The following is a 25,467-nucleotide window of genomic DNA, read 5'->3' as shown; positions in this document are numbered from 1 at the left end:
GTCAGATGGAGATGTTGAACTCCAGGCCATTTTCTGAAGCCCAGGCTTTCCCATACACACTGGAACAGGCATTCTCTGGTTACTACTTGTGTGTGTGTGGGGGGGGGGTAAAGTAATATTTTGCTTAGGTGAATATATTGTAACTTAATAGTCTCTAATCACCAACATTTTAGTAGTATTCTCTCTGATACTATTACCAGACCAAGGTGGGTCTACGCCTTAGCAACTTACAAAGACTACACCAGGTGGGGTTCCCTTACAAAGTCATCTTTATTTGTACAAATAAGGATTATGTGGAATCATTTCCAAAACCGTAACTGCTGAACCCTGAGGTAAGCAGGCTTCTTTAATTGGGTCTTGGGGTGAATATTTGGAGAGTGATTTTAACATTATAGTGAAGCCAAAGTAACATGTCCAGAGCTTCCTGTTCTCAAGCGTTTCTGTTCCTATCCAGCAATTGTTAGTTTCTGAAAGGTGAAATGGATAGCTGGGTTGAAACTTCTAGGAGTTTCCTGAGTTCAGGAGAGCAGTCCTGAATTCAGGGGGTCATTCCTGAGTTCAGGGGTCAGCGGGTCTTGCTGGTGATAATACTGTATACAGTACTGTGAATATCTTTGTGTAAAAGTATTTTTCTGCATTTCATTTTTCATATAGTAGATTCTCAGATTTCTAGCTTTCTTGAAAGCTAAAGAACTTTCCAAAAGGTTTGCACTAGTTTTCATTCCCATCAGTCACTGTAAATGTTCTGTATTTTTAATGCAGATGAACAAAGTAATACGTCCACCATGGTTCTTCAGAAAAAAAAGATTTTGAATGTGTTTTCTTTTAGTTTTAAGTAATTTGACTTTTATTTTTAGTTTATTTTTGTGAGAGTGAGCGAGCATGAGCAGGAGATGGGCATAGAACAAGGGAGAGGGAATCCCAAGCAGGCTGTGTGTGCCCTGCTGACCTGCTGGTATGGAGTTCATCCCACAAACCACGAGATCATGACCTGAGCTGAAACCAAGGGTCCAGACGCTTAAGGGCGCCCCTAAATAATTTGACTTTTGTGTCACAAAATGTAATGGATATTTGTTACTGAAATATTTGGCTGTCTCAATATTGGCTTCTATATTCTATAGAATTTTAGCATGGCATTCATACTGCCCTGCTCAAAACCTTAGCTTAATAAAGTATTCAGTTTAAAAAGGTGTGTTAAGCTCAGAATTCCTTTTGTAAATTGTGAGTTTTTGATGGTTAAACAGCCCCCTCAACTCTAGTATGTATTTAGCACCGTTTTTACCTTCTCAAAAGTCATGGCATCTATATATCATTCTTAGACTTACAGTATTTTTTTCCCCTTATCTCCCTCCCTCTTTTACTCCCACCTTCCCTCTCTTCCTTCTTTATTTCTTTTTGTAGCAACAAGACAGATGGTGCACAGAGCGGAAAGCCTGTGTTATCACAACAGCAAAACCAAACAAACTCTTCTATGTAGCTTTATTTGATAGTTTTTTTTGGTAATAAGACACATTTTAATGGAGAAGCAAATAATATTTTATACACTGCATTTCTTCAGAAAATCCCGAGAAAGGATCACTTCCTATTTCTATAATAGTTTAACACTGGACTTACAGGAAATATTTGATACTTTCTAATAAAACTGTTGAAGGAGGAAATATCTCCTGGTGTTAATATTTGGAATCGTAACAGATCATTGTAAAATATAGTAGCTCCATATTGGAGACAGGACCACTAACGGAAGATAAGGAGACGATATGAAAGTGGAACACGGTCTTATTTATTTAGCAATGTGTATTTGGTACATTACCTGTTTGTTTTTACCTGCACTATGTAGCTTTCCCAGATACCATCACAATGACTTAAAACTGTCAAGAACAAAAAATTCATTCCATTGAATAGAATCTCTTGTAGATAGGTTTTATCTATCACTCGTGTGTATAATTTTATGGTCTGATAAGCCTCTACTAGACTAGAAATAAATATAATATTTATAGTTTAATAATTAGTGTGAGACTAATAAGCCAGTGAGTTTGATATGTGTATTTTCCCAAATATGTAATGTTGTGATTTTGAAATACTTGGGGGCGCACTTGAGTGGCTCAGTCAATTAAGCATCTGACTTCAGCACAGGTCATGCTCTCACAGTTCACGAGTTCGACCCCCACGTGGGGCTCTGGGCTGACAGCTCGGAGCCTGGAGCCTTCTTCTGATTGTGTGTCTCCCTCTCTCTGCCCCTCCTTTGCTCACCCTCTGTCTCTCTCTTTCTCAAAAATAAAATAACATTTAAAAAAATTTGTTTTTATGAAATACGTGATAAACTGGAAGACACTGATAGTTGCCTAAGCATTTAAGGACTTGAGTGTGAATTGATTTGTTAAATTCAGTTGAGTACCAGGGTGTCTGGGTGGCTCATTTGGTTAAGCTCCGACTTTGGCTCAGGTCATAATCTCACGGTTCGTGGGTTTGAGCCCTGAATCAGGCTCTGTGCTGACAGCTAGCTCAGAGCCTGGAGCCTGTCTTTGGATTCTGTGTCTCCCTCTTTCTCTGACCCTCCTCTGTTCACGCTGTCTGTTTCTCTCTCAAAAATAACATTAAAAAAATTAAAAACAATAAATTCAGTTGAGTACCCTATTTCTATCTTCCTTAAGTAAATGTGTTTTTACCTGCTGTCCTTTTTCATTTATGTGAGGCTGCACGTAGCCTGAAGGCAATCCTACTGGTATGAGTGAGAAATTTAAAACCTTTCCCTTTCTGATTTGAATTACTTGTTATTCTGAGAAGAGTGATGTGATAAACATTTAAATTAAATGTAGAGTTTTCATTAAAACAGGTAACTTTTTTCCCACCTCTCTTTTTCTCAAAAGACAGTTAGTTTTCTTGTAACCTTGAGTAGATATTGCTTTCTTTTGGTTTATTGTAATCCAGTTTATTAAAAACTTGTAACAGTATTTCAAGATACCAATTTCATGGGAAGTATTGGGGATTGCTGTTTGAGGTGTGGGTTTTCCCCCCCCTTAAGCGGCCTTTCAAATGCAGGGAATTTTTTTTTTTTTTAAGTCTGGGGCTGACTGTAAGTGTGTGGGGGGAAAAACAGATTTGTTATTTTCTATTGTGGTTTTCACAAAGAATATATTCTGCATGTAATTATTTAAATTGTAAATTGTTAAGAATTTAAAATGCAGTGATAAAATGAACATGTCAATCCATAATTATGTAGTTCTTAAGATGTTTGCCAAGTCAAGAAAATTTTATAAAAGGAGTTCTAGGTGGCTCAGTCGGTTAAGTGTCTGACTTCAGCTCAGGTCATGATCTTACGGTTCATGTGTTCAAGCCCCATGTCAGGTTCTGTGTTGACAGCTCAGAGCCTGGAGCCTGTTTCAGATTCTGTGTCTGCCTCTCCCCTGCTCACACACTCTCACTGTCTTGATCTCAAAAATAAAGATTAAAAAAAATTTTTAATAAAAAAGTTCTAGTATAAGAAACTGCCTTATAATGCCACAGTAAATACTTTTCAGAGTCCTACAGGTGAACAATTCAAGAAGTATACTTGTAGAATGATTAAAAAAAAAAGAATGAATAATAATAGCAAATCACTTCAAATGTTTTGTATACTTCAGAGACTATGCAGGTATTAATCCTGTTTTCAGGAGTAGCTTCTTAGGCATGGAAACGATCTTTTCTTTATTTAGACTAATTCACTATTTGTTCACTTTGTTCAGTAAGTACTTGTATTTTACCTGCTGTATACCAGGCACTATTTAATGTCTTCCCTCAGTAAAACAGCTTTACAACATAACAAATAGTTTCCCCTATCCCATGGCCCCCTGTAATAACCTATAGATATCACTTCCCTACCTTCTTTTAGTTACTCATTTGTTTGTCCTGCCGCTCATTCATTCATTCATTCACTCATGAATTCATTAGAACACTCCTCAAGGGCCTTCTAGATGCGGTACCCAGTGCTAGGCACCGTTCAGGTGGGGAAGGCAGGACTAGGTGAGTAGTGCTCGAAAGGCGAAGGCCACGGAGGAGTGTGAGCCCAGGGGAGGGCTCCAGACTGACGTGAGGGACTGGGAAGGGCGACCTGGAGCCGGCACTCTTTGGACGGAGGCCTGGAGGATGGGCAGGAGCTAGTGAGGAATGAGGTGTGGAAGAAGGTCAGTGACTCGTGCGGTGGAAACCCCGCGTGCCAAAGCCCACGGCAAGAGAACGTGATCCTCCCTTCTCACTGTTTTCATTTTGACTTGCAAAGTTTACAGGAGGAAGTAATAGTGGAAAAAGGATGTAAAACGGAAACCTTCTATATTTTCTCTGCCTTATTTTATAACAGACTTAATATTTTTATTGAAGTATATTGACATACAGTATTATATTATTTTGAGGTGTGCAAACATAGTGATTTGGAAATTATTACATTATGAAATGCTCATCATGATAAATGTAGTTATCACCTAGCACCAAAGTTATTAACATCATTGGCTATATTTACAGTATTATCACTGGTATATTTCCTATACTGTACCTTTTATTCCTGTGGCTTATTTTATAACTGCTTGTTCCTCTTAATCCCCTTTACTTATACCCCCACTCACCTTCTCTCTACCAGTTCTCTGTATTTGTTCTCTGTATTTCTATTTTATTTGTGTTTTAGATTCTACATTTAAATGAAAACCTATGGGTTGTTTCTTTTTTTGGTCTGACTTTTGTCAGCATAATGCTGTCGGAGTTCATGTTGTTGCAAGTGCTGGATCTCCCTCTGTCTTGTGGCTGAGTAATACTCCACCGTGTACATAGACCACATCTTCTTTATCCGCTCCTCTATCTATGGATGCTTGCTTAGGTTACTTCCGTATCTTGGCTGTTGTTAATAATGCTGCAGTAAACACACGAGTGGATATACCTTTTTTGATTTAGTGTTTGTGTTTTCTTTGGGTAAGTACCAAGACATAGAAATACTGGGTTGCATGATATTTCTATTTTTAATTTTTTGAGGAACCTCCATTACTGTTTTCCACATTGGCTGCACCAGTTTGCGTCCACCAACTAGTGCACGAGGGTTCCCGTTTCTCCATATTCTCACCAGTGCTTGTTTTTTCTTTTGATCTAGCCATTCTGACTGATTTGCCGTGATATCTCATTATGGTTGTTTTGATTTGCAGTTCCCTGATAATTAGTGGTGTTGAATATCTTTTCATGTGTCCCTGTTGGCCATCTTTGTGTGGTCTTTGGAAAAATGTCTATTCAGGTCCTCTGCCCATTTTTTACTTGGATTATTATTATTTTTCTGGTTTCAAGTTGTAGGACTTCTTTATATGGTTTGATAATTAACCCCTTATTGGATATAGCCTTTGCAAGTACCTTCTCCCATTCAGTAGGTTGCCTTTTCATTGTGTTGGTTTTCTTTGCTGTGCAAAAGCTTTTTATTTTGGTATAGTCCCAGTTGTTTATTTTTGCTTTTGTTTCCTTTGCATGAAGAGACAGAGCCAGAAAAATATTGCTAAGTCCGAGAGATTACTGCCTGTATTTTCTTCTAGGAGTTTTATGGCTTTAGGTCTTAAATTTAGGTCTCGTCCATTTTGAATTTCTTTTTGTGTACGGTATAAGAAAGTGGCTGAGTTTCATTCTTTTGCGTGTAGCAAGACAAACTTGATTTGTAAATATCAGCTTACTAAATAGTCTGTCACATTAATTCTAATTCAGGGTATCATTTGGAAGTTAAAAGATGGGGACTCAGGGCCAAACTGGTTTCTCTGGCTTTTATTTGAGTTTTATTTCCCTTTAATAGGCTTTTCTCCTCTCTGTTCTCACAAGTCTTGCTGGCTGGGTGCACCATCTGGGGCTCTGTGAGAGGTGGCACTCAGCAGTCTAGGCTCTGAGGCCTCTGGCCCAGCCAGACCCTCCGTATCCTTTGTCCTGCTCACCATTTCTCTTTCATAGTTGTTGCCCAAATCTCCCTCCATCCCAAGTTCTGAGGTATGCCCCCAATTCTGTGGGATACCAGAGACAAGCCTAAGAAGTAAAATTTGTTTTTGCTATGCACTTGTAGAAGCTGTTTGTATTTTAAATGACCACAGTGGCTCTGAGGAATATCTTGCTATATGCAGAAGGTGCATTCTTAATATCCGTATGTCTAGGAATGGAAGAAGACACTTGGAAACGATGTATCAGTTAAAGGGTTAGTAACCAAAATCTATAAAGAACTTACCAAACTCAAAACCAAAAAATAAATCATCCAGTGAAGAAATGGGCAGATGACGTGAATACACACTTTTCCAAAGAAGCATCCAGATTGCTAACAGATACATGAAAAAATGTTCAACATCACTCATCATCAGGAAAATACAAATCAAAACGATAATGAGATACCATCTCACACCTATCAGAATGGCTAACATTAACTCAGGCAACAACAGGTGTTGTCAGGATGCAGAGAAAGGGGAGCCCTTTTTGCATTGCTGGCGGGAATGCAAACTGGTGCGGCCACTCTGGAAAATAGTATGGAGTTTCCTCAAAAAATTAGAACACTCTACAACCCAGCAACTGCACTACTAGGAATTTATCCAAAGGATACAAAAATGCTGATTCAAAGAGGCACGTGCAACCCAGTGTGAATAGCAGTGCTATCGACAATAACTCAATTATGGAAAGAGCCCAAATGTCCATCAACTGATGAATGGATTAAGATGTGATATATACATAATGGAATACTACTCTGCAATGAAAAAGTTTGAAATCTTGCCATTGCAACAGCGTGAATGGAACTGAAGGGTATTATGCTAAGCGAAGTAAGTCAGAGAAAGACAGATATCCTATTTCACTCATGTAGGATTTGAGAAACTCAACAGATGAATATAGAGGGAGGAAAGGAAAAATAAGATATAGAAAAGGAGGTAAACCATAAGAGACTATTAACTGCAGAGTACAAAGTGAGGGTTGCTGGAGGAGTGTGTGTCGGGGGGGAGGGGGCAGGGAAGTTAAATGGGTGATGGGCGTTAAGGAGGGCACTTTTTGAGATGAGTGCTGGGTGTCTTCTGTAAGAGATGAATCACTGGGTTCTAATCCTGAAGCCAAGACTACACTATATATTAACCAACTTGGAAATTAAAAAAAAAAAAGTACATATGTCTAGAAATGCATCCATCAGAACAGCTGTCCCTAGAGCATAAGGATCTAGGGCCTGATTCCTTTTTTCAGAGTGCCGGGTAGAGGGGCTTGTTAATTATGTGCTCATAGATAATTACTATGTCAAGGTGTAGAAATAGACCAAGGCCCCTGTGTATCTTGCCCCCACGTGGGGTGGTGACCCAGAGTTGCATGCTGCCATCCACAAGTTCTCTCATGCCTGCCACAAGCTGATGGCTGCCCTGCATACATTACAGGCTTCCATGCCTCCTTGGCACCAGCTGGTGAATTACCAAGTGGTTTCCTGAAAGGCTAGACTGCATCACATACAGTTAATGTAACAAACGGTAACGCACTCCAGTGGCTATGAGTGGAGACGTTACTGCACACACAGGAGTGATCACTCCCTGGGGACTGGTATCCCTCTGACCTGCAGGTGTCCGTGCTTGGAAGTGGAGTGTCCCTGGGGCTGCTGGTGGTGCCCTTAAGGCTCCCATGTCCCCAGGAAGAGTGGGCATACCATAAACACAAGTCTGCACCTGTTCCCAGCACTTGTCCGTCATAAACCAGGTGACTGATGATTAGCATTTTCAGACATGCTGTCCTTTAGATGAAAAGTTCCTCAAGGATCATGCTTTGAACTATGTCTGAAAAGTAAGAACTCGGCCTTCCCACAAAATTTCCCCACTGTCCTTTCTGATAAAAGAAGCAAGCACATTTATTTTTCCTTAGTGAAAGCAATTTTTATGGGCTCAGGTTAAGGACAGTCTATCTGGTAATTTTTTGGAACCTGTGGAGGAAGGTCCGTTAGATGAAACATCGGTAAGCGTGGATTTGGTAGGAGCTGGTTGGTTGGTGAAACGGCTCTGTACTGGGAGCCTGTTTACATGCCATGTTCTGTGCTGCGTGAGCAGGACAGCAGCACGTGGCAGAGATGGTATCCCGCTCTCGGGGCTTACAGTTATGCAAACATGATGAGACAAATGTCAAATATTTATCTGCAGATAATTAAAATACAGAGCTATGGAAGAGAGTAGAGGTTTATTAATAGGTCCTTTTTCAAAAGAACCCTGGAGAAGAGGAAATCAAAGATGGCAAGGAGGGGTGCCTGGCTGGCTCCGTTGCCGTAGTGTCTGACTTTGGCTCAGGTCATGGTCTTGTGGTTTGTGAGTTTGAGCCCTGTGACGCACTGTCTGCTGTCAGTACAGAGCCTGCTTTGGATCCTCTGTCCCCCCTTTCTCAGCCCCTCCCTTGCTGGGTCGTGCGCTTGCGTGCGCGAAATCTCTCTCTCTCTCTCTCTCTCTCTCTCAAAAATAAACTTAAAAAAATGGCAAGTAGCTTTTTTTAGACTTAATCAAATATAGTGTTGGAGAGAGCCTCATTCATCCACGAAAAATAGGGTGACAGGGCATGACTTTGTGTAACGGTGGCCATCAGCTGCCCACTTTCCAGCACATCTATTATTACCGGAATGTTTCCAGCAGCCAAAATGTACTTTTTCGGTTCCTTGAAGAGCATGCATGTTCTTGTTCATCTTTGTTTCTTCACCGCATAGCACAGTGCCTGTTGTATACTTGGTATGCAGTGGATATATTTTGAGTGGACGAATGAAGCAAAAGTTTATTCAAATTTTTCTTTCAACCCATGCATAGAAGACATCACTTTTCATTTATTTTCTTTTAAATTGCAGAACATGATTGGTTAAGAGTTGCGTGCATGAACTTTAAATACCCTGCTTTTTAAAAACCTACCTTTGTGGTTTTTTAAAGTAAAATGTATAGTTTTCCCTTAACTCTACTATGATGAATGGAAGGAGCAACATAGAAATAAAACATCTATTATTTCTTTGACTTTGGTGAATTGTTTGTGATTGGGCCCAATTTCTTAATCACTCTCATAAGTGTGTGGCTTGAACAGGGTTGGCAATTTAACTGTTTGGTGAACAGGCTCAGAGTTGTCTATACACTTACAGGAAGCTGCTTTAAAATTGGAAATTGGGCACCCAGGTGGCTCAGTTGGTTGAGCGTTCAACTCTTGATTCTGGCTCAGGTCGTGGTCTTGTGGATTATAGGATTGAGTCCCAGGCCAGGCTTCGTGCTGTCAGTGCTTGGGATTCCCACTCTCTCTCTTTCTTTCTGCACCCTCTGTCTAAATAAATAAACATTAAAAAAAATTGAAAATTTATCCTGGAGACTTAGAAGCTGTGGAGCAGTGGGATGTGTGGACCTGGAGGATGAAACTTTAGTGAATGGGATGGGTCCATTGCTATTCCAATGGAAGTGACTTGACCTTCAAAGAAACGATAGATAATGAATTTTATCTTATAACCTGATTTATAACATGCTTCAGAGTTTTTTTTCTCCAATGTTTTTTCTTGAGAGAAAAACGGAGTGAAAGAAGGGGAGGGCCGGAGAGAGAGGAAGACAACAGAATCCGAAGCAGGCTCCAGCCTCCACACTGTCAGCATAGAGCCCAGCGTGGGGCTTGAACCCATGAATTGTGAGATCATGACCTGAGCCAAAGTCTGACACTTAACCAACTGAGCCACCCAGGCACCCCTGTAACAAGCTTCAAAAGGGAATTTTGTACCAAGGGTCCGAGATGCTTTTAGAATAAGATTTTTCCCTTTAGAAAAATGTTCATAACTATTACAAATCAGGTCAAGAAAAACATTTTAAGTGAATTTTTTCACATACCATTTTCCTCAGCTGCCATCTGAGGGAAGAGGGTACTTTTCTTCTTAGACCTGTGGGTCAGAGCTGTTCCCTCATCACCACAGAGGTCCCTTTTCTTTTTTGGCACAGGAAGGAGGCTCTCGTTCACACATGTTTATTGAACAGATACAAGAGCAAGGGGATGGAAACGTTGCCGTTACTTGTCGCTGTCACGGTAGGAGTAGAGATGAATCTTTCAGTCTCTCATTGGTGAGTGATGCCATGTTCTTTGGCCCTGGTAGGCTAGACAGTCCTTTCTCTGTTGCTGCTGCACCGTTCTCAGATCAAGACTGAGCTTTTCGGCTAGCTCATCGTAAATGTATTTCCCATTTCTGAGTGATGTAGGAAAGTAAGGTCAGTCTATTTGGAAAACAGTTCATTGCAGAAGAGTCAGATTAATCTTACCTATTGATTGTTCACGCGGTGTACTCAAAGAGGGCTTGGGATACAGGACAGCGAAATTGACCTAAGATTCCAGGAAGCACAAGGTTGCCTATGTCCTGTGAAGTTTAGACTGTTCAAAGGCTTTGTCTAGTTTCAGCATATTTTAGTTTTGACCTCAGCTTTCCTCAAAAGGCCTTGTAATAAAGAATTTAGGTTTTTTTTTTCTTTGCAGGCTGGGAAGAGACATCTTGGTAGAGAGATGCTTTCACTGTTAAAAATAAAAAAAGAAAATTAAGATAATTCAAAAAGCAAGAAACTCCAGGATTCTATTTGATGGCCTGCTGCCTAAGTTTCTTTCTTCCTGTCTTTTTCTTCTTTTAATATTTAAAAATCGTTTAAAAATCTTATTTATACTACCTGTGTAGATAATATAGAAGGAAATCTCCAAATCATATGCATTCATTTTGGGAAACAATCAGGGTTTGAGGAGCAACCTCCTGGAAGCATCTCTCCCTTTGTTTGCCACTGTTTGTCTGCTCGCCCTGTGCCAGCAGTACCCGGGGCCGCAGCGAGGCACCTGCAGACCGCGGCTGCCGCTCAGTGAATACTTCACTCCCACGGAAGTTTTGTTCTTGAATGCCCCATTATTCTGGTTGGTTGGCTGGATGGTATATTCTGTTGAGAAATTGTATCAAAGTAACAGCTGAATCACGGAGTGCTTAGAACAAGTAAATTTACTTAAATGATGCATTTTTTCCTCTGTAAAAGGTGTCTAAATGTAAGGAGAATGTCTGTGATGACGTTATTGAAACATGATTAGTGCGGTTGTTGTCGTGACTGTTTATCCTCCCACACATACACTTAATCATTGGATAAAATCACAGTGCATCCTATTGCCCCTCTCCCCCAGCATGCATTTTCATTGTTTTATTGTCTGTGCACATTGGAACACTGTGTATATGGAACCTTTCCTTGTACATTACGTTCTGTCACAGGCATTTTTCTAAGTTGTAAGATTCTATGTGGTTAATTTTTGAGGCATTTATTCTATTGCAGACTTTCTGTACATTATCAAAAAGAGTTTTGATTGTCATAAAGTATACATGACATTTACCGTCTAAACCACTTTTAAGTGTGCCCTTTATTTAGTTAAATACATTTGTGTTGTGGTTTGACCTATTTCCGGAAGTCTTTATCATGCAAAACTGAAACTTTGTACCCATGAAACAACTCATTCCTCCCTGCCCCTAGCCCGTGGCAACCACCATTCTGCTTCCTGTCTCTCTGAATCGGATGATTGCAGGTACCGCCTGTAAGTGTAATCACACAGTACTTTTTTGTGACTACCCTATTTCATGTAGCATAACATCCTCAAGACTCATCTGTGTTGCAGCACAAGTCAGAGTTTCTATCCTTTTCAGGGCTGAATAATATGCCCATGGTCTGTTTATACCACATTTTTATACATTTGTCTGCCTTCATACTTGACACCTTTTGGTTCATTGGGAATAATACTGCTAGAACAGGGCATATAGATATTTGTTTGAGTTCACGATTTCATTTGGGCATATACCCACAGTTGGAATTGCTGGGCTGCATGATAATTTCACTTCTAATGTTTTAAGAAACTGCCATTCTGTTTTCCATAATGGCTGCACGATTTTACACTTCCACCATGTGTGAGGGTTCCAGTGTCTCCACATCCTCATTAACCCTTTCACTTTCTTTCTTTCATTGTAGCCCTCATAATGGTATTTAATTGTGGTTTTGATTTGCATGTCTTTGATGATCAGTGATGTTGAGCATCTTTCGTGGACTTATTGGCTGTTTGTATATCTTCTTTGGAGAAATGTCTTTTTAAGTCTTTGCCCATTTTGTTTTAAAGTTTATTTTGAGGTGGGTAGAGAGAGACTCTAAAGCAGGGTCTGCACTGTGAGCGTGAACTCACAAACCGTGAGATCATGATCTAAGCTGAAATCAAGAGTTAGATGCTTAACGAACTGAGCCACCCAGACACCAGTTTGTCCCTGCTTCTTAGTTTGTTGTTTTTGTTGAGTTGTAGGAGTTACTTATATAGTCTGGATGTTAACCCCTAACCAAATAATTTGAAAATATTTTCTCCTGTGGGCTGCTGTTGGCCTTTTCACTGTTGATTATGTCCTTTATGTATAGTTTTTATTTTGATATAGTCCAATTCATTTTTTACTTTTGTAGCCTGTACTTTAGGTGTCCTATTTAAGAAATCATTCCCAAATCCAGTGTCATGAAGCTGTCTCCCTATGTAGATAGCTTTGGAAACTTTGGTTTTTCCTATCCTGGGTAATGTTGCAGCGAATGGCTTCATACACGTAGCTGTTTTCTTCTGTTGCCACTATTTAATTCAGAGAAAAAAATGAAGTACTGAACCAGTTTTCCACTAGCGCCCATGGAAACACCAGATAGAGCAGAGGGCATCACTTACTAGCAAAGGTTTTGTTTCTGAAGGCAAGGAGGCATCTAAAGAAGCAGAGTCAGTACCTTGATTGCCCCTGTCATCCTCTGGAACTGTGATTTAAAACATGATCACGTGAGCAGCTTGGGTCATAGAAGAGGCACAGCACCCTTAAGAGCAGTATGTATGTGATTATTGCTTTGACCCTCCATCTGGGATCTCGGGGCTGCCTTGGAAGATGAGGCTTGTTGCCATGGCTGAGTAGCATCAGGTGGCCATGGGTGCCTTTTTAACTCACAAAGTCCAGTCTCCCATCACATTTGAAGGGGAGAAAAGTCCTTTTGGAGAATTCTTCTAAGAATTCAACATTGTATCAGTATAGAACATTTTCACGAAAATCAAAAGTGTAAAAGATTCCAGCCATTTGCCACTGTGTCAGGAGGTAAATTCTTTGGAAAACATATTCGTTTAGGGACTGATGTATAGTAATTATGCCAATTTATTTAATGGGAAAAACTATTCCTTTGATCATCAAATGCATACATTATCTTCCCAATGTATTTCAGGAGATAAAATTTTCATCAATCAAGGTTTTAATATCCTAGAGAAGCATTTCTTCAAACGTTGGCAGTGTTGATGAATTGAGGAAAAGATGGTCAGTTGCTTTTTTGCATTTGCGATAGGTTTTCTGCCTTTTTATACAGAGAAAAATCTGGAACCATTTTATTACTACCGACGATTCATTTTCAAAAAACAAACGGTGGCGATGAGCCTAAGAAACCTTCTCCTCAAAAAAGATTCCAAAAGGCCTCTTTTGTGGAGGATTTTTATTTGTGTTTGCTTTTTATTTTTTTATTTTGAAGGTAACCTAAATCTTCTTAAGCACATAAAATACTTTAATCAATTCCCATGTTGTAGTCACTCAACCTCAGTAATTAAGTCATGGCAAATCTTATTTTATCTGTGCTTTTCACTTTTAACCCTTTTACTTATATATATATATATTTAAATTTTTTAAATGTTTATTTTTGAGAGAGACCGAAGCAGTGCATCTGGGGGAAGGACAGAGGGAGACACAGAATCTCAAGCAGGCTCCAAACTCTGAGCTGTCAGCACAGAACCCAACAGGGGGCTTGAAGTTACGAACTGTGGGATCATGACTTGAGTTGAAGTTGGCCACCTAACCAACTGAGCCACCCGGTGTCTCTCAATATATTTTTGAAAACAAATCCCAGTCATCATTTATCTGTAAATACTTTTCAAATACATCTCTAAAAAATAGTTTTTAAAAAAAACTTAATTAAGATTCCCTGATATAATCAAATGCCTGCAGTGATCATTTCAGATTAAAAAAAATTTTTTTTTCACAAAGAAGAGTTTACATACAGTGAAGAATGTATACATGTGTAAACATTAGTGTTACTACTTAAACCCAGATAAAGTTGAAGGATATTTCCAGCATTCTAGCATCTTCCCTTGAGTTCCTTCTTAGTTGATAATCTCCCCAAAGGGACCACTGTTCTGTCTTCTGTTGTCAGAGGTCAGAAGGGTGTTTATTTTCCCATAAAGTAGGCTGCATCCCTAGTGTGGAGCCCAGTGCAGAGTCCAATGCAGGGCCTGAACTCATGACCCTGAGATGAGATCAAGAGTCAGACACTTAACCAACTGAGCCACGCAGGTGCCCCCAAATAGTGGTTTTGAACTTCATATCAATGGATTCATATACTCTTTTGTGCCTAGCTTTTTTTTTTTTTTTACTTAAGATTGTGAAATTTATTCACATTATTATATTTAGCTGTAGTTTGTTCTCATAGCTGTGAACTATTCCATTTCGTTGAATTAATATGCTTAAATTATTTGACCCATTCTGTTTCCAGTTTGAGGCTATTATGAAGAGTACTATTAACATGCCATACAGGTCTTTTGAGGACATAATCATTCTAATGTGTATACATAGGGGTGCTGAGGAATGAAGTTAATGGATCATGGGGTAGGCCTATGTTTACCTTTAGTAGGTATTACTAAGCAATGTATGAGAGTTCCAGTTGCTCCACATTCTCATTAACACATTAGTCCTTGTAAGTAGGGCCAATCTGATGAGAGTATAGTGGTATTTCATTGTGGTTTTTATTTATTTATTTATTTATTTATTTCCCAATGATTTTCAGCACTTTAATATGATTATTGACTTTTAGATACTTCTTTTATGAAGTGCCTCTTCAAGACTTTTGCCCGTTTTTACTGGATTGTCAGTTTTTTACTGATTCGTGGGAATTTATATATTCTGAGGATCAGCTTTTTGTTGGACAAGTGGATTGCAACCATCTGTGATTTGTCTTTTTCAATCTCTTATGAGTGAATAGAAATTAAGTTTTGATGTCAGATCTCCAGCTTTGTTATTATTGTTCAGATTGATTTGGCCATTGTAAGTATTTGTCTTTTCCATGTAGATTTTATTTTTTTCTAAGATTTTATTTTTAAAGTAATCTCTGTATCCAATGTTGGGCTCAGACCTACAACCCAGAGATCAAGAGTTGCAGGCTCCACCAACTGAGTAAGCCAGGTACCCCTACATGTAGATTTTAGAGTCTGCTTCCCAGTGCCCCTCCCCTCTACCCACCCACGCATACTCTAGGGATTTCGTTTTGAATTGCATTGAAACTGTAGATTGGTTTAAGAGAAATTAACATTGTAGTAATTTAGAATTCCAGTCCCTAAAAAGTACATCTCTCTTATCTTGAGGTTAGAGGTTCACGGGCAGGGTCGATTTGCTCCCAGAGGACATTTAGTGATGTCAGGAGGCATTTTTGTTGTCCCATCTGTGATTGGGAGGTGGCTATGTGCTACTGGCATCTTGTAGATAGGGGATAAGGATGCTGCTCGGCGTCCTACAGCTCATAGGACGGCCCCCAAAACAAAAAATTATCTGACCCAAATGTTCAGAAACCCTGATTTACGGAGGTCTTTAAGGTTTTTTTTTTTTTAAGTACTATTTTGAGTTTTCAGCATGGCAGTATTACACGTCTTTGTTAGATTTACCCTTATGGATAATTACTAATTTGGCACTATTGTGATTTCTAACTGTGATGGGTATGTATGTATGTATGTGTATACATACATCTCTATTATGTGTCTTTACGTGCCTGTTATATTTTAAACCTTTTGATTCCTTTTCTGTTTCCCTCCCCCTACTCATACATTTTTTTCTTGTCATTGAAGAAAGTAGGATCTTCATCCTATAGAGTTTCCTGCAGCTTGGATACTACTGATAGCATCAGCATGGTGGTGTTTAGTGTTCCCATCTCTGGTCGTTACCCATATCCAGTATTTCACGAGGAGCTCCACAGTGAGACACTGATTCTATCGTTTGCTTTTCATTTAATATCCCAGGATATTTTTGTGAAAAGACTGACCTCCCACCCAATTAATTTGTTACTCTGAGTCCATAAAGAAAAGACGGGGTAAATGCTTATTCGTTCCTTTTTTTTTTTTTTTTTTAGTTTTCAAAATAATACATTGGTTCCTTAACATCCTTCAAGAGATCCTCCACAGGCAATGAGAGAGTGTTGTTGTTTTTAACTAAAAGTATCGTTAATGAATTTACGGTTTAACCTTATTTGAGGTTTCAAACGATTGCTGTTCTTACTCTCATTAGGGATTATTGTTCCATGTTTTCATAGTGGGAAGCTCTTCAAAACCCTAATGTAGCTTTTAAACTTCCTAGCTTTCTGCTCTAATAATATACTCTAGGCTGTTCCTTGAACATTTCTTACCCTTGACCCAGAATCAACCATTTCTTCACCGACTGACCCATGGTCTCAATGTATTTAGAGAGGGTGCTAGACCCACTCAGTGCTACTGATGGTGTTACGTCTAGGCTTTTTCAGTAGACAGAAATATTTATTTTTTAAAAGAAAGAAAACTTTATATCCTAAGCTATTAGATTTTTAATTAAGTACATTCTTTTTCCTATGCACAAAGTCCTGAGCCCCTTAGAATGACAGTACCAACTTCATTGGTGAGAATGATTACTAAAAAAACTAATTTTGGGGGGCCATCTTTTGGGGTCTCTTTTTAAGAATATTTCATAATAAAAATGCACTGTCAGGTTATTGTGTTCTAAAGTCACTTGGAATAGTTTTGTATAGTTATTTTACCAACTGGATTTGCCTTTAGGTACATTAACTTTTAAGTGAATACATTATTAAAATTTGGTATTATGTGCAATATTTACATGATCCCAAAGTTTTATCTACAAAACAAAGTTTCTACAGAGAACCTTTGTTTCTATCCTTGTTTCTCCTTCCCTGGTCCTCTCACCTTGTAGATATCTTTTTTTTTTTTAATTATAAGTCACTCCATTTGTTTTTCAATATTAGCAAATGTATATATATCCTTACATAATCCCTTCTTTAAATAAGGGAAGTTTTCACCATGTGGTCTGTTTCACTTGTCCCCACCTGTTTTTTATCTATTTTCTGGTATTTAAGAAGATTTGTATTTTGGTTCTAATGCATACCTTTCTACTTGGTCTTTACATAATACCCTCACTCCCCTTGTTTTTGGATCATTGTTTATTGGTTCCTAATATGAACATATTGAATTGAGCTGGGAGACTCTTTCTTCTTTCTTAGGTTCAACTTTAAAGTAATGATTCTTGTACTCTTTGGGAACATTTCCAAGTCCCCCAAATGAGTAAGTTTATGTAGAAACGCATCTGTTGACCAAAATTGATCAAGATAAGGTAAATTAACATAGGGTTAAAAAGGCAAGTGACCTTGTTAAATTCATTTTTTTTAAGTTTTAAAAAAATTTTAATGTTTATTTTTGAGAGCGAGAAAGACAGAGAGACAGAGCATGACCAGGGGAGGGCAGATAGAGGGAGATACAGAATCAAAACAAGCTCCAGGCTCTGAGCTGCCAGCATAGAGCCAGATGTGGAGCTTGAACTCATGAACCATGAGATCATGACCTGAATTGAAGTCAGATGCTTAACAAATTGAGCCACCCATGCACCTCTAAAAAGTTTTTTTAATGTTTATTTTTTTTGAGAGAGAGAGACAGAGACAGAGACAGAGACAGAGAGAGACAGAGCACTCGAGCAGGGGAGGGGCAGAGAGAGAGAGAGAGAGAGAAACAGAGGATCCGAAGCTGGCTCCCCTCTGACAGCAGAGAGCCCTATGTGGGGCTCAAACTCACAAACTATGAAATCATGACCTGAGCCAAAGCTGATGCTTAATTGACTGAACCTCCCAGGTGCTCCAAACCTTGTTAAATTCGTAAAACAACAGGTCTTGTGCAGCATATGAAAGGTTGTGCGTTTATTCATCAGTTCCTTGTACTGGGTACATTATCTGATGTGCCAGGTGCTGTGGGGTTTGCAGAGACGGTATACTTCAAGGAGGGATGGGCGTTTCCATTGGGCTGGTTTTTCACCTAAGCTGATAGGTGAAGTACTGAGGGAGGGCCAGCCTAGAATACCATGAATAATTAATAGCCTTGGCTCTCAGAAACCTAATTTTAGTCGAGAACAAGAAGCACATCCCTAGTTTCAGCTTCTTTTGTTTTTCACACAGCGAAGTGGTTACATGTAAGCAAGGAAAGGGGGAGGAAGCCACGCTACTCCACGCTTGATTGAAATGAGTTTGTTCTGAAAAGCAGGGCTCTCGGTCTTTCCTACCTTCACTGGTTGATATTTGTTGAATGCCTGTTGTGTGTAAGACATGATGATAAGGGGCACAGGCAGAAAATAACATTCTAGAAGAGACACTGAAATGCAAACCAAATTTGGGTAGGAGCCTATACCGGTATGCCCTTGCAGAGCCACTGGGGTGGGAAAATTGCTGTCTTCTCTGCCGCATCGTGTATGGACAGATGGACAGAGGGGTGGCAGACTTCGCCGTGTGCTGTGCAAGCACTGCTAGAGCTTGGTTTATGGGTGTGAATGCTAGTGGAGGTTCCTCACTAGTGTGGTGATCTTCCTACTTCCCTTGTTGGTTTAGTATCCTCTTAGGTGGGGATAAACAAGTTATTGTAGAACCTGAGTAAGTACTAAGTAGATGGGAAAAATGTAGCAGACGGTTGATATTCTAATCAGGTTCCTTATTGCTCTGCCTCTTTCCCCTCCCTTCCTGCCCTCCTCGTCCTCCCTCCCTACCTACTTTCTCTCTCTTCCCATGACCCTAGAGGGAAATGGGTGATGGATGTGCATACTGTTTGACTCCGTAGTGCTGTGTCTAGCAATTTATCCCAAGAATATATTTGGACTTGCCTGAAAAACTATAGGTACAAAGAGGTCCATCTGATACACTTACTGTATCTGTGTACGTACACATATATATATATATATATATACACATATAAATGTGCATCTCCACCCCTTCTCCAGACAACACTAATTTTGGATGCAAGCTAAATTTTCTATAAGAGATTGACTGAATTTAGTTTGACTAAATTGTTCTTTCCCTTTTTTCAGAATTACCATATGCTATTTACATAATGGAAAAAAATCAGTAAAATTATTTTTATTTAAGAAGGCAATTACTGCTTGCTTTCTCTTTTAGTGCAGTTTACAGAGATTTAGACTTTGTAATGGTTATGAATTTGGAAGTTTATATTCCTGTCTTTGAATTGGTATCGGTTTGATTTGGTTTCTGTTTGGCTTACATGTATAATTGGATAATGACTATATTACAGTGGAGGAGTTTGATTCTAGGGGAGGCCTTCTTGAAGTTTTTGAGATGGAATGAGTTTTCAAGGTTGGCTCACTGGTAAAACCCTTTGATCTCCTTTATTTATTATTTTTTAAAATATTTGTTTTTGAGAGAGAGAGAGAGAGAGAGAGAGAGAGAGAGAGAGAGAGAGCATGAGCAGAGGAGGGTCAGAGAGAGAGGGAGTTACGGAATCTGAAGACAGTCTCCAGGCTCTAAGCTAGCTGTCAGCACAGAGCCCAATGCAGTGCTTAAACTCCTGAACCATGAAATCATGACCTGAGCCAAAGTCGAAGTCGGATGCTTAACTAATTGGATGCTTAACTGACAGAGCCACTGGGTGCCCCAAACCAGTTCTAATGTATAAGTAGTTTTTTAAATTGCCCGTGTATTTACCTTTATTGAGATCTTTATTACTTCAGATGGCTTCTTATTACTGTCTAGTGTTATTTTGTTTTACTCTGTAGGACTTCTTTTGGGCATTTCTTACAGAGTGGGTCTAGTGATAATGAATTTCTTCAGCTTTTGTTTATCTGGGAATGTCTTGATTTCTTCCTTACATTTGAAGGACAGTTTTGCTGGATATAGGATTCTTGGTTCACATTTCTTTTTTTTTCTTTTAACAATTCAAATATATGTTTGCCCACTGTCTTCTCCAATTTAAAGTTTCTGATGAGAAATCTGCAGATAATGATATGAAGGATCCCTTATGTGTGATGTTTGCTTCTCTCCTGCTGCTTCCAAGATTTTCTCTTTGCCTTTAGCCTTAAAACTTAAAAAGTTTTTTTTAGGTCTTCTCTGAACCTTTCTTGGGTATGTGCAGTCACTTTGGAATTTTCTCAATATATGCATTTGTTTTGAATGTCTTGGTCTTTAATGTCTGGATCCCTTATTTATTTTTTAACATTTATTTATTTTTGAGAGAGACAGGGTGTTAGGGGAGGCAGAGAGAGAAGGAGACGCAGAGTCTGAAGCAGCCTGCCTAAAGGCTCTAGGCTGTCAGCACAGAGCCTGACTTGGGGCTCAAACCCACAACCCTGAGATATGACCTGAGCCAAAGTCTAATGCTTAACTGATTGAGCCACCCAGGCACCCCTCCTTTGATCTCCTTTAAAGATGATGGTTACTTTATGTGTGTAGTTTTGAACCTGTTTTGCATGTTTAAGATGAATATTGTCTTCCTTTGACCATGTGTTTGTAGATGTGTGGTATACTAAAGCAGTCTTTTATACTTTGACTTTCTCATGTAGGGGCACATGGGTGGCTCAGTAGGTTAAGCGTCCTACTTTTGCTCAGGTCATGATCTCATGGTTCGTGGGTTCGAGCCCCATGTCGGGCTCTGTGCTGACAGCTAGCTCAGAGCCTGGAGCCTGTCTTTGGATTCTGTGTCTCCCTCTCTCTCTGACCCTCCCCTGCTTGCTCCAGCTTTCTGTCTCTCTCTCTCACTCTCTCTCTCAAAAATAAATAAAACATAAAAAAAAATCAAGGGTAGATTCTAATTTGTCAGGCAGACTGTAAACCTCCTTGCTTCCAATTTTTTTCTTAGGGTAATTTAATTGGCTTTAAGACCTTACCTTGTCTCCAATTATTAGAAATATATAGTGATCCTAATATATCAAATGTTTATAAGAGTACATATTAAGAATAATTTTATTTTGTTTTCTTAACAGAAATCATAGCCCATTGATGAGTTTTGGAGCCAGCTTTGTCAGTTTTTTGGTAAGTTGGTATGGGGAGTGGTATTGGTGTGAAGGAAACAAGTATATAAAGTATGTCTTAGGGTTACTAACGGTATAGAATCAGATCTCTTGGCATTTAAAAGTGAAATCAAGTTTTGCCTATTAACCAACACCTATGAGATATCCTCTCTTTCTTAATTTTAACAATGTTTATACCTTCCAGAGTATTGTTTTTCTCAAACTAATTTTCTAATATAATTTTGTATATAATAATATAAAACTAATATTTTAATATAATATAATATAAATACCTTCCAGAGTATTGTTTTTCTCAAACTAATTTTTTTAATATAATTGGAAAGATCTTTCCAAAAAACAAAATTGCAGTAGAGATTTTTTTTTAAATCAGGCTTTGGATACTAAAGATTTGCTTTAAAATCATTGACTAAATATGGACTGGAAGGCAAGTTAAATTAGCATAGCTGAAATTTGTTAGTTACAATTAAATTTTTACATATTAGTATTTAGGAATTGAAGGGCGTGGGTTGCAGTTGGGTTTTTAAAGAAAATTCAACAATGTAGAAAATTGGATGCTTTTTTCCAGAAATATGTATAACATCACACAAACCGCTTTGCAACACAAAATTAAAAACTGCTATCTTAGAATGGTATAATAGCAAGAGTGTGTGTGTGTGTGTGTGTGTGTGTGTGTGTGTGTGTGTGTAATATCATGTGTAGAGACCAAGTAAAGTAAAACAGAGAAAGCATTTAGATTTCAGATCTAGAAAGATATCTGCAAACTGCTGCGTTCTGTGTAGGTTGTCAGCGCCCAGCCACAGACCCCAGACCAGCTTCCCATGACCTGGCTTTTCATTCAAGCTATTTCCTCTTACTGCCAGAGAGTATGACAAAAGTTTTTAAGGCTTGCTGTTTACAAGAAAACATAGCCTCTGACTTTAAGGAAGATGGTACTCTGTGGGAATCACTCCATGAGTACCCACTTAACTGCAGAGGCAGTGAGGGAGACCTGGCCAGAGGGTGAGGCAGGAAGGTGGGGAGGGAGGGTGGCAGGGCTGGGTCTCCTTGGAAAGAGAGTGTGGTGGGGGAGCTTGGGCAAAGGTGGCTATGGTCTGGTTTGGCTACAAGGGGCTTATATATTAAAGTCCTACCAAGGAGCCTAGAATGCCAAGGGGAAGACTTGCTGAATGGAGAATGGAGAGCTAGCTGTTAGTTCGATTAGGTCCTTCCAAGAATCAGGTGTCATGTCTGCCCCTATAGCCCATTCATATCCTCAGAAACCTCAGTCTCACTGGTGAGTCACAGGTTTTCAGCAGAGAAGGGGATTGCCCTTACCCGGTCAGATGTAGTCTGGAAAAATCTACCAGGATCAGGTGCCTGGAAATGGGCTATCAGTGGAATTTTTCACTGTGGACAATGTAAAGTGAGTTCCAAATAAGGTAACCCCTTGGACCTGCCATCCCTGAAAAGACTGATGCTTTTCCAGGAGTACCTGCTAGCTGATATTTCACTAGGCTTCTGTGCAGTGCTTGATGGCGCTCAGGGGTCCCTGTGTGGGTAGAACAGACTTTTTAGTGAGACACTGCTATAAAAACTGAGTGAAGTGGACTAATCAGAAATTATACAGGGCTTTTGTTACTGTGTTCAATAACAACAAAAAATATTGTAGAACAGCAACTGCAAGAACATTTATTACCATATGTTTTTTCTTGTAGGTGTAGTAGAGGTATGTTCTTAGTTCTTGGAAATGATTAGGGTATGCTGTAACGTGATTCTTTGACTTGCAACAAATAATTTAAGTGTTTTTTCCCCTAGTTTGGGATTTTGTTGTAATAAATTGCGTAAATTTTCAAACATTTACTTGTTCATTCACTCCTTCCTTATTTCTTTCTTGGAAGAATGCCATGATGACATTTGAAGAAGAAAAAATGCAGTTGGCATGTGATGATTTAAAAACTACAGAAAAGCTGTGTGAAAGTGAGGAGGCTGGAGTTATTGAAACCATCAAGAATAAAATTAAGAAGAATGTAAGTACTATGTCTTTTTTTTTATTTTAATAGTTTATTGTCAAATTGGTTTCCATATAACACCCAGTGCTTCTCCCCACAAGTGCCCCCCACCATGACCATCACCCCCTCCCTCCCGCCCCCTCCCCCCTCAGTCCATGGTTCGTTTTCAGTATTCAGTAGTCTCCCTTGATCTGTGTCCCTTACTCTCCCCCGCTCTCTTTCCCCCTTCCTCTCCCCATGGTCCCCTGCCAGGTCTCTCCTGTTAGACCTATGAATGCAAACATATGGTATCTATCCTTCCTTGCCGGACTTATTTCACTTAGCATGACACCCTCGAGGTCCATCTACTTTGCTACAAATGGCCATATTTCATTCTTGCTCATTGCCATATAGTACTCCATTGTATATATATACACCACATCTTCTTGATCCATTCATCAGGTGATGGACATTTAGGCTCTTTCCATGTTTTGACTCTTGTTGAAAGTGCTGCCATGAACATTAGGGTACATGTGCTCCTATGCATCAGCACTCCTGTATCCTTTAGGTAAATCCCTAGCAGTGCTATTGCTGGGTCATAAGGGAGTTCTATCAATAGTTTTTCGAAGAACCTCCACACTGTTTTCCAGAGCGGCTGCACCAGTTTACATTCCCACCAGCAGTGTAGGAGGGTGCCCGTCTCTCCACCCTCGCCAGCATCTATATTCTCTTGATTTGTTCATTTTAGCGACTCTGACCGGTGTGAGGTGATATCTCAGTGTGGTTTTGATTTGAATTTCCCTGATAAGTACTGTGTCTTGAGGTAATGAACTGGTGCCATTTACTTAGAACAGTGCTCGTTTCCTTTGTTTTTGGTATTTAGGATTTCACTGAAAGCACTACATGTTTCTTATGGCTTTTGACTATCTAAAATGTATTTTTTAAAATCATAGAATCCATCCCCCAGACCCCCATCAGTCATTAGAACCTTTAAGTGCATTAATTCTTTTGCTATCTTATGATTATCTTCTTTCATAATGGGCCATGTGGTTAAGAGCTTTTGTAATGAGGCTTTCATATATGTAATTCAGATGTGTTTCATTTTGGCATAATTGAGGAATTCAACTATTTACCTAATTTTTCCCAGGTCTTACCAAATTTTGATTACAAATGAAATCACAATAACATTGCAATTTGCATTTCCTGATTTTGCTTTCACCTTTTAGTGCCAAAGTCTAGTCTTTGGAGAGGCATCCTCCTACCCCTGATATTTCTGGAGTGCCCAGGGGTCTGCCATGTGCTGTGTGTTGAGTTCACAAACCAGTCTTTTGGTTATGATCCTTAAAAGCCACCCATCTTTTCTTTGGCTCCTTCGTGTCCAGGTTGCTTTGCATCTGCTTTGATGATGGTGTGCTCTATGAAGAAGCCACTGATGGGCCAAGCGTACAGTTTCATGATGCTCCAGAAGGGCCAGAGGTTTCCTTGATTCCTCTTTCTCCAAATCCTGCATCTTAGCAATGACTGAGTCCTGTTGCCTTTTTCTTAAAATACCTCCTGAATTCATCCACTTGTCTTAGGTCAGCTACCATCCCCATTTGCCTACGATAACTAACGCTCACTGTTCTCGAATTGGTTCTCCAGAATATAGTCTCTAACATGCAAATATTATGTTGCTGGCTTCATTTTCAGTATCCACCACTTTTTGCCCCCACCATTGCCATTCAATAAAGTCCAAACTCCTTTCAGTGGCTCACTGGGCACTTTTCCTCTGCCTAAAACATCCTCTTCCCTTTTGACCTGGTTCCTACTCCTTCTTTAGTTCTTCTTAGATCATTTTCTCCAAGGACTGTTGCCTGAGCCCTGAAGCCCTGTTGAGTAGGTTTCCTGCTTGTTCCCATGGTACCCTGTACTTTTTACCATGTAATGTAGCAAGTGTTCCTAAGGATAATGAGGGCAGTGTTCCCCCATTAGACTGTAAGCTTATTTACATGTTTGTCCTCTGTATCTAATGCCATGCCTGACACATGTTAGTAATTAACATTTGTAATGGGTCTTTGCAGCTTAAAAAGCATTTTCACATACAGTACCTCATTAGCCCTTCCAGCAGCCCTACACAGCAGAAGTCATTACAAAGAAACAGAAGCGTCAATAGACTGACATTTGCCTAAGCAAAGTAATGAGTTCTGGGACTACATCTGCGACAATAGTGACCATAATAGATTATGCTAATCTAGAAAAAAGAGAAACAGTTCATTCTTTTTTGTCTACTAGATATGCTGTTGTTGTATTTGCAAAGATCCCGTTATTTCTTATATCACTGATAAAGCCTATGAAAGCTAATTTAGCTTATCTTGTTCAAGTTCATTTTGTATTAAGAATGCAGTATTCTTAATTTAAACTAAATTAAAATTTTCAGGG

The 25,467-nt window shown here is 39.3% G+C and overlaps 1 protein-coding gene across 3 annotated transcripts in view; it reads left to right on the top strand.

Moving 5' to 3' along the window:
• Window positions 1-25,467, top strand: part of TTC39C (tetratricopeptide repeat domain 39C) — a 105,130-nt gene that overhangs the window by 23,118 nt on the left and 56,545 nt on the right. For 2 of the 3 annotated variants that reach the window (XM_029921229.1, XM_029921231.1), the window contains exons 2-3: window positions 21,035-21,083; window positions 22,960-23,088. In XM_029921229.1, coding sequence (XP_029777089.1) covers window positions 21,035-21,083; window positions 22,960-23,088 — 178 coding nt within the window. Of the gene's footprint in view, window positions 1-9,929; window positions 10,050-21,034; window positions 21,084-22,959; window positions 23,089-25,467 lie in introns of all 3 variants that reach the window. The other variant, XM_029921230.1, reaches the window with a different exon arrangement.

The sequence above is a fragment of the Suricata suricatta genome, chromosome 14 (genome assembly GCF_006229205.1).
Source record: "Suricata suricatta isolate VVHF042 chromosome 14, meerkat_22Aug2017_6uvM2_HiC, whole genome shotgun sequence".
Taxonomy (NCBI): Eukaryota; Metazoa; Chordata; class Mammalia; order Carnivora; family Herpestidae; genus Suricata; species Suricata suricatta.
This window is presented reverse-complemented; position numbering and strand designations above follow the sequence as displayed.